At 35.8% G+C, this 10000-nt stretch overlaps 1 protein-coding gene across 2 annotated transcripts in view; it reads right to left on the bottom strand.

Annotated features, from left to right (window-relative positions):
• Window positions 1–4488: 4488 nt before the first annotated feature.
• The window catches only part of psma6l (proteasome 20S subunit alpha 6, like), a 6776-nt gene continuing 1264 nt past the window's right edge, over window positions 4489–10000 (bottom strand). For both annotated transcript variants that reach the window (XM_072691392.1, XM_072691393.1), the window contains exons 2-7: window positions 9395–9489; window positions 8128–8209; window positions 7558–7713; window positions 5596–5774; window positions 5235–5329; window positions 4489–4738 (exon numbers count right to left, since the gene is read on the bottom strand). In XM_072691392.1, the coding sequence (XP_072547493.1) occupies window positions 4681–4738; window positions 5235–5329; window positions 5596–5774; window positions 7558–7713; window positions 8128–8209; window positions 9395–9489 (665 nt within the window). In that variant the 3' untranslated portion in view covers window positions 4489–4680. The remainder of the gene's footprint in view (window positions 4739–5234; window positions 5330–5595; window positions 5775–7557; window positions 7714–8127; window positions 8210–9394; window positions 9490–10000) is intronic.

The raw sequence follows: 10000 nt of genomic DNA on the forward strand, positions 1-10000 counted from the left end.
ACACTGTTCTGAAAAATAACTACACACTAAAATCACTGTTCTGAAAATAACCACACACTAAAATCACTGAACACTGAAAAATAACCACACACTAAAATCACTGTCCTGAAAAATAACCACACACTAAAACACTGTTCTGAAAAATAACCACACACTAAAATCACTGTTCTGAAAAATAACCACACACTAAAATCACTGTTCTGAAAAATAACCACACACTAAAATCACTGAACACTGAAAAATAACCACACACTAAAACATTGTTCTGAAAAATAACCACACACTAAAACATTGTTCTGAAAAATAACCACACACTAAAATCACTGTTCTGAAAAATAACCACACACTAAAACACTGTTCTGAAAATAACCACACACTAAAATCACTGTTCTGAAAAATAACCACACACTAAAATCACTGAACACTGAAAAATAACCACACACTAAAACACTGTTCTGAAAAATAACCACACACTAAAATCACTGTTCTGAAAAATAACCACACACTAAAATCACTGTTCTGAAAAATAACCACACACTAAAATCACTGAACACTGAAAAATAACCACACACTAAAATCACTGAACACTGAAAAATAACCACACACTAAAACACTGTTCTGAAAAATAACCACACACTAAAATCACTGTTCTGAAAAATAACCACACACTAAAACACTGTTCTGAAAATAACCACAAACTAAAATCACTGTTCTGAAAAATAACCACACACTAAAATCACTGAACACTGAAAAATAACCACACACTAAAACACTGTTCTGAAAAATAACCACACACTAAAATCACTGTTCTGAAAAATAACCACACACTAAAATCACTGTTCTGAAAATAACCACACACTAAAATCACTGAACACTGAAAAATAACCACACACTAAAACACTGTTCTGAAAAATAACCACACACTAAAACACTGTTCTGAAAAATAACCACACACTAAAATCACTGAACACTGAAAAATAACCACACACTAAAATCACTGAACACTGAAAAATAACCACACACTAAAACACTGTTCTGAAAAATAACCACACACTAAAATCACTGTTCTGAAAAATAACCACACACTAAAACACTGTTCTGAAAATAACCACACACTAAAATCACTGTTCTGAAAAATAACCACACACTAAAATCACTGAACACTGAAAAATTACCACACACTAAAACACTGTTCTGAAAAATAACCACACACTAAAATCACTGTTCTGAAAAATAACCACACACTAAAATCACTGAACACTGAAAAATAACCACACACTAAAACACTGTTCTGAAAAATAACCACACACTAAAATCACTGAACACTGAAAAATAACCACACACTAAAACATTGTTCTGAAAAATAACCACACACTAAAACACTGTTCTGAAAAATAACCACACACTAAAACACTGTTCTGAAAATAACCACAAACTAAAATCACTGTTCTGAAAAATAACCACACACTAAAATCACTGTTCTGAAAAATAACCACACACTAAAATCACTGAACACTGAAAAATAACCACACACTAAAACACTGAACACTGAAAAATAACCACACACTAAAACACTGTTCTGAAAAATAACCACACACTAAAATCACTGAACACTGAAAAATAACCACACACTAAAACACTGTTCTGAAAAATAACCACACACTAAAATCAGTCCTGAAAAATAACCACACACTAAAATCACTGTTCTGAAAAATAACCACACACTAAAATCACTGTTCTGAAAAATAACCACACACTAAAATCACTGTTCTGAAAAATAACCACACACTAAAATCACTGAACACTGAAAAATAACCACACACTAAAATCACTGAACACTGAAAAATAACCACACACTAAAACACTGTTCTGAAAAATAACCACACACTAAAATCACTGTTCTGAAAAATAACCACACACTAAAATCACTGTTCTGAAAAATAACCACACACTAAAATCACTGAACACTGAAAAATAACCACACACTAAAATCACTGAACACTGAAAAATAACCACACACTAAAACACTGTTCTGAAAAATAACCACACACTAAAATCACTGTTCTGAAAAATAACCACACACTAAAATCACTGTTCTGAAAAATAACCACACACTAAAATCACTGTTCTGAAAAATAACCACACACTAAAATCACTGAACACTGAAAAATAACCACACACTAAAACATTGTTCTGAAAAATAACCACACACTAAAACACTGTTCTGAAAAATAACCACACACTAAAATCACTGTTCTGAAAAATAACCACACACTAAAATCACTGTTCTGAAAAATAACCACACACTAAAATCACTGTCCTGAAAAATAACCACACACTAAAATCACTGTTCTGAAAAATAACCACACACTAAAATCACTGAACACTGAAAAATAACCACACACTAAAATCACTGTCCTGAAAAATAACCACACACTAAAACACTGTTCTGAAAAATAACCACACACTAAAATCACTGTTCTGAAAAATAACCACACACTAAAACACTGTTCTGAAACACTAAAATCTAGCAAAAAATCTAGAACAATCCAACTATCTAGGAAGATAAAAGCTACGTTACAGAATGAAATGATCATTTTTAATTTCTTTAATTAATTTACAATTAGCGTTTTATTTAATTATATATTAATTATATATTTTCTCCCCTCTCTCTCTCTCTCTCTCTCTCTCTCTCTCTCTCTGTGTTAATCTGGTGGACTGTTGGTCAGCAGTTTGCAGGGCAGCAGACAGATTGGCTGTAATCCTGCGGCCCAGCGTGAACACACACACACACACACACACAAACACACACACACACACACAAACACACACACACACACACACAATTGAAAACACAGACCTTGGAGAAGGTGAACTCAAACACTGAGCTGAGTACTTTAATCATTAGGACAAATTTAATAAGTTTGTAATTTTATGTCTTTTCACAAAAAGGTATTTTCTGAAGTCTTTACTGGAGCTGAAATAATATACAATAAAGACATTTCTCAAGTTTTACTCATTTTAATAATATATAACATTTTTTTTATTATATATATATATATATATTGTTTTACGTTCATCTTGTTTCCTCATAACTCTTTACATATTATTAATGTTCAAAAAATAACAAACATATTTTCTCAAAAAGCAAATTCGTGTTTTTAAAAATCAGATTTCAGATTTTTTTGTTATTCATTATATCAAAATATTGTTTTCTATATTTCTATCTTTTTCTTTTCCGAATTATTTCTAAAACAAATTTCTGAATGTTCTGAAATTGTCTGCTTATAAAATTGTGAATTATTATGTTGGCATGATTTATTTTCTGATTTATTTGCTTATTTTATTTACTAATTACTATTCCTTTTTCTAAATTCTGATTTACTATTTTGAAAAAAAAAAAAATATATATATATATATATATATATATATATAATATATATATCCACCAGTTCCTGTGCTGAAGTAATGTACCTTAATAATTATAATAATAATTAAAATAATATTTGTTATTATTTTTATATAATAATAATAATAATAATAATAATAATAATAACAAATAATTACATACAAATAAACACATTTAAAAAATAAAAGGGGGGGGGGGTCCTGGTGGAATGGGAATGGGTGCTGATTAACTACACAGCTAATTTAGGAGTGTGTGCTGAGCAGCTGAAGCCTGCCCTGATCCAGCTCTGCCATCGGTCAGGAACGGTCAGCAGGTCGGTCTGGTCAGGATTTCGTCACATTTACGTAGACAGTAAAGTGCAGCAGTAAGCACAAGGACATCTGGACCAGGTATGACGTCATTACGTGGCCTTGATGAGGCTTCAGTTGGACCACTGTAAGAAAGAGGCTGAGTCCGGTTCTACTGGGGTTTTGGGTTATTATGAGGGAAGCTAAAGCAGGTCCGGCTGCAGGTCAGCCCAAACACAAGCACCCCAGCTCAGGTTTGATAGAAGCCTGAGAGGCCCTCTACTGAGCCTGGCCCTGTTCTGACCCAGGCAGGTCAGTGTGGGCAGGGGAGGTTCCTCAGATTCTCAAACCTACGTGGATATGGCGACATCCAGTGGTCAGAGCCAAGAAGTGCAAGATTTGTATGTTGTGTGTGTGGTGAAATACTCATTTTTTGTTTTTTATTGTTTTTTCTAATATTTTTGACTTGAGGTAAAATATAATAAAATATAAAATAACTTATTTTCCATTAATGTTTGACTCTGGTCAAAATAAAACTATTTTTATTTCCTAAATTTTTTGTAAAAATATATATATATATTTTATATTTTTCATTTGTAGTGAAATAAAAAAAATGTATTTTAATTTTTTTTCAATGAATGATTTTTTATTTGTCATGTTAAAATAAAAATGTTTCCCTAAAATGTGTAACCTAAAATTAGTAAAAAAATGTTTTTACAAAATCTTTGAGGTGTGGTGACCCCACTGGGGGGGGGGCAGAGCTGAGGCAGAAGGAGAGCTGAGAGGCAGAAGGAGCTGAGATGAGTTTTATTTACGGGCGTCAGTCTCTGTATAAAATTCCAGAAAACCAAAGAGAGCTCAGTTTAAACAGCGGGGTGAAAACCAGGAGACCACTCCACTGTGGGTGGGTGGGGGGGGGGGGTGTTGTGTGGCTTATGATGATGGGGGTGTGTCCAAATGGTCAGCGGTCCCAAACACATCTGTTTACTCCCTCTCAGCTATCGCCACCAGGTGAACCTCGACCTCCTGCTCACTTAGAGTTCTAAGAGAGAGAGAGAGAGAGTGAGAGAGTGACGAGAGAGAGAGAGAGAGAGAGAGAGTGAGAGAGTGATAAGAAAGAGAGAGAGAAAGAGTGATAAGAGAGATAACAGAGAGAGAGAGAGAGTGAGAGAGAGAGTGAGAGAGATAAGAGAGAGAGAGAGAGAAAGAAAGAAAGTGATAAAAGAGAGAGAGAGAGTAAGAGTGAGAGGGAGATAAAAAAGAGAGAGAGAGTGAGAGTGAGAGAGAGTAAAAGTGAGAGAGAGAGAGAGAGAGAGAGAGGGAGAGTGAGAGAGAGTAAGAATGAGAGAGTAAGAGTGAGAGAGAGAAAGAGAGAGAGAGAGAGAGAGTGAGAGAGTAAGAGTGAGAGAGAGAGTAAGAATGAGAGAGTAAGAGTGAGAGAGAGTAAAAGTGAGAGAGTGAGAGAGTAAGAGTGAGAGAGGTGTATTTAAAGTCACTGTTTATCCACTACAGTAAATGCTCACTCACTCTCCTCCTACCTGAATTTTGGGTTGTCTTTACTAACCACGCCCACTTCCAGTTCACTGGCCTTGAAGTCCAGTGATAAAACAGAGGACAGGCACGAGATCGCCATCTACAGGAGACCAGAGAGAAGAACCAGGAGTGAGCTCCCACCTGAATCAGCCATGAGTCACTGGCTGCACCCAGGGGTTCCTCAGTGCTGAGGTACGGATTCAATCAGCTTCTGCTAAAGTTAGCTTTGCTCTAATCCACAAGGTGGCGCTGTTTCTTTCTGGGAAGACAAACATTAAGCAGAACTTCTGAGGAGCCACATCAGATCCCAGTTAGGGCCTCAGGGTGCGGCCCCTCTGTCTGCCGGCTTCGGCTCCGGCGTCTTACCTCCACCGTCCGGTCGAAGGTGAGCTCTGGACGCTTTTTGAGTTTCTTCTCCAGGTAGCCGTTCGCCTCTGTCTGCTTGGCCCCGACGGCCGTGGCCCGGAAACCGCAGAAGTATCCGGCCGGGTCACACTTATACAGCAGGGGGCCCAGCTGAGGGTCTATCGCCACCAGGATCATACCTGAGAGCCCAACAGCCAGAAGAGCAGAGACTGCAGTGACTAATTTCACCCTCAGAGTCAAAAATTCATACTCACCCAAAATATTACATACATTAAATATTAAATATTAAATATTAGAGATATAAGATTTTATTGCTAATTCATCATATAAAATTCTGGTCAAACGACAACTGATTTTTAGAAAAACTATAGAACATTTAAAACTGATTATTAAAAAATTATTTAATAAATAAATAAAAATGATATGCAGTCCAACATGAACTGCCCATTAACATCCATTGGTTCATACTGGCTACAATTCAAGATTTTATTGCTAAATCTATCATATAATTATTATTTTTTGGTCAAATGAATACCAAGTTTTAGCAAAATTACAGAAAATTAAAAAAGGATCCAAGCAGATTATTTGATAAATAATTACATATATATATATATATATATATATATATATATATATGTAATTATTTATGAAAAGGCCAAAAATTACTAGATTTTATTGTTTAATCTATCATATACAATTATTTTTTTGTGTGAAAAAACTATTGATTTTAGCAAAATTATGGAAAATTAAAAACTGGTAATTTAATAAATAATTTAATAAATATATAAAAATTACATACAATCCAACAGGAACTGCCTATTAACGTCTATAAGTTCATATTAGCTAAAATACAAGATTTTATTGCTAAATCTATCATATAAAATATTTTTTGTCAAACAACTACTGATTTTTATCAAAATTATGGAAAATTTAAAATAGCTAATTTCATAAATAAATGTATGAAAATGATAAGCAACCCAACAGGAACTGCCCATTAACGTCCAGTAAAGTTAAGTTCAATGAGGCCACAACACACTACATTTTATTGCAACATCTATCAAATAACATGTGGGTTTTTTTGGCGAAATAACTACTGATATTTAGCAAAATTATGGAAGTATTATTAAAACTGATCATTTAATAAATAATCTAATAAATGTATAAAAAATGACATGCAATCCAACAGGAACTGCCTATTAACCTATTGGCTAAAATACACGATTTTATTGCTACATTTATCATATAAAATTCCCTTTTTTGATCAAATGACTACTGATTTTTAGCAAAATTATGGAATATTAAAAATTGCTAATTTCATAAATAAGTTCATAAATGTAAGTTAAACAGGAACTGCTGCCACATGTTTATCGAGAATAGAACACATTTCGTGATATACAGTATATATAGTATACATTAGAAATATACACATATATAAGAGTATATATCAGAATATGATGACCACCCCTGGTGTGGAACTATCTCGGCCCACCCTATCAGCTCCACTTCCCACATAGCAGCACTGTGTAGATCTATAATTCCAGACTCTGTTAGTCTCCTGGTGTGTGTCGTGCTGCTGCTGGTATGAGTGTTAGATCAGACGCAGCTGTGCTGCTGGAGTGCTTAAACACTGTCTCTGTCTGTCCACTCACTGTACAGTCTGTTATTAGGTTGGGGGACTGTTCTCACTCCAGCAGCACTGCTGTGTCCGATCCACTCGTACCACCAGCAGCATAACACACACTACTAACACACTAACACACCACCACCACCAGGTCAGTCAGTGTCACTGCAGTGCTAAGTCTGCTCTCTGGTGGTCAGTCCTGTGGGGTCCTGACCACTGAAGAACAAACATGGCGGTAGAGTGGGCCGAGGTCAGTCCAAACCAGGGGTGGTGATCATATTCTGAGAGCACTGTGAGTGTAAACAGTACGGTAAGGTGGAGGAGGGTAGGGGGGGACTCACAGCAGCCGAGGGGTCTCATCTCCGCGTTCTGTGTGTAAACCTGAGAGATGTCAGCGACGCGTCGGCACAGCATGTCCGCCGTGATCTCGTAACCAAACTTATACTTCCACTCGCCGGCCTCGACTCGAGCACGATGCACCTGAGAACGGCTGTCCGCTGTGCACAGCACCGACACCGACACCGACACCGTCAACGACAACGACGACAACAACGACAAGAAGTGAGGGCAGTTCTGAACCTGAGCTGCAACAGTTATGACTGTCTACCTCAACAGGGTTTACACAGCAGAACCTTTAGAGGTTCTTCAACCTGAAGCTGTGGAGGAACCTCCTAAAGTGCTCTGAGGAACCTTCAAGAAAGATTTTTAGGAGGAAAAAAAAAGGTTCTTCAAAAGTTCAAGGTCCTTAAGGATCTTCTACTTTGAACAGTGTAGAAGAAAAAATGTTCCTGGAAGGTTCCTCAAAGCACCTTAAGAGGTTCCACCACAGTTTTAAATTGAAGAACCACGAAACGTTCCTCAAGGATCTTCTCATTTTAAGGGTGTACAGTGTCGTAAGGTGAGATACTGACCGTAATGTCCAGTCATCACACAGCCGATGCGTGGCGTGAGGTGGAACATGTTTGTAATGGTAGAAGCATCTAGAAGCTTATCCTGTGAGTGTGTGTTTGAGGAGAAAGAGAAAGAGATGAACGCAGCACACACACACACACACACACACACACACACACACACACACACAAATTACTGCACCAGTCAGTGTAACTCAAGAGCATCACGCTCTGTGGGACACATACGACGGCGTTTTTTAAAATCATAATAAGAAAATAAACTAAATATTAATATATAAAAAATAACTAAATAAGGTAAAATATGCAAAAAAGAATTAATTAATTACTTAATTAATAAAAACAAAAATATTTTGAGAATTGTAGGTAAAACATATGTAGAACATTCTGCTGAAACAGGTTCAAATTATTTAGAAAATGTCTTGATTTTGACTAAATAAGTAAAAAATATCCAGAAAACAATAGAAAACAATCTAGAAAATCATAATTCTGATAACAAATATGTCCATATTTGTCCATATAGAAAGTTTTCATTTTGACTAAATAAGTAAAAAATATCCAGAACATAATTCAGAATTATGAGGGAAAATAGGTAAAACAAATACTAGAAAATCATAATTCTGATAAGAATTTGTTCAAATGATCCAAAAAGAGCTAAATAAAAAATAGAAAATTAGGTATTAAAAAAATCTAGAAAATCATAATTAGGCTTAAATCATGCTTAAATGATGGCTGAATATGATGGCGTTTTTTGGAGTGCGAGGTTATGAAACTGAGAGAAATTAAATGTACCCCAGTTGATGCAATATCCTTGGTGGATTATTTACTTTCTGGACCGGATTTTCCATCTCTAGTAATATGTATAATAATACGTGTAAAAATGGATAAGCTCTGCATAGATATAGTTTACAAAACCTTGAACAGCATCTAGGTGAGTCTACTGGAGGTTAGTGAACTCCTACTCAGGCTTTGAGAAGAGTTTCAATGATTGCCATCAAAGACTAGCTACCAGTAGAAGCTGGTCTTGAGCTGGACTTTTTTACAGCATAGTAAAGGTGGTACCAGTGGTCCTACCCTACACTGGTAAACCAGCTGGTTAAACTAGTTAACTAGCCCAGCTCTCACTGGTCTATCAGCATTACTAACTTAACCAAACTAGCTAGTGTTCATATGTTGACCCTGCTTGCCTTCATTAGCTACAAGCTAATAGTAGTAGTAGCTAAGTGTTAGGTTCATCAACAGTAACCACCCCTGTGCTCCCTAAACTCACCGGGACTTTCCTCTGTGTGACGACCACAGCGCAGTCTGTCCCCCTGATGCCCACCGAGGTCAGGCCGCTCTGGGCGATGGCCTTAAAGGCGTATTCTGTAAAAACAGCAGGAAGAGCGTTACAGCGATTCAGGATGACTCAAACCTTGGGGCAATTTGGCATGGCCAATCCACCTACCGTGTGTGTTTTTGGGAGGGGGTGCCCGGAGGAAACCCACTCAGACACAAGGAGAACAAACCCCTCACAGACAATAATGACCAGAGCGAGGATCAAACCCACAAGTTAAAATATGCAAATATGTAAAACATATTTAGAAAATTTAAATTCAAAAAAACTATTTAAAAAATTTAAAAATTCATGATTCTGATAACAAATATGTCCACATTTTTCATTTTGACTAAATAAGTACAAATATCCAGAAAGAAAATCTATGAACAAATTAGAACAAAATATTTTTAAAAACTGGTTCAAATTATTTTTTTTTTAAATTATTGATTTTGACTAAATAAGTAAAACTATCCAGAACATAATTCAGAATTATGAGGAAAAATAAATAAAAACAAATACTAGAAAATCATAATTTTGATTAAGAAAAATATATCAAAG

This window comes from Salminus brasiliensis, chromosome 11, assembly GCF_030463535.1.
Source record: "Salminus brasiliensis chromosome 11, fSalBra1.hap2, whole genome shotgun sequence".
NCBI lineage: Eukaryota > Metazoa > Chordata > Actinopteri > Characiformes > Bryconidae > Salminus > Salminus brasiliensis.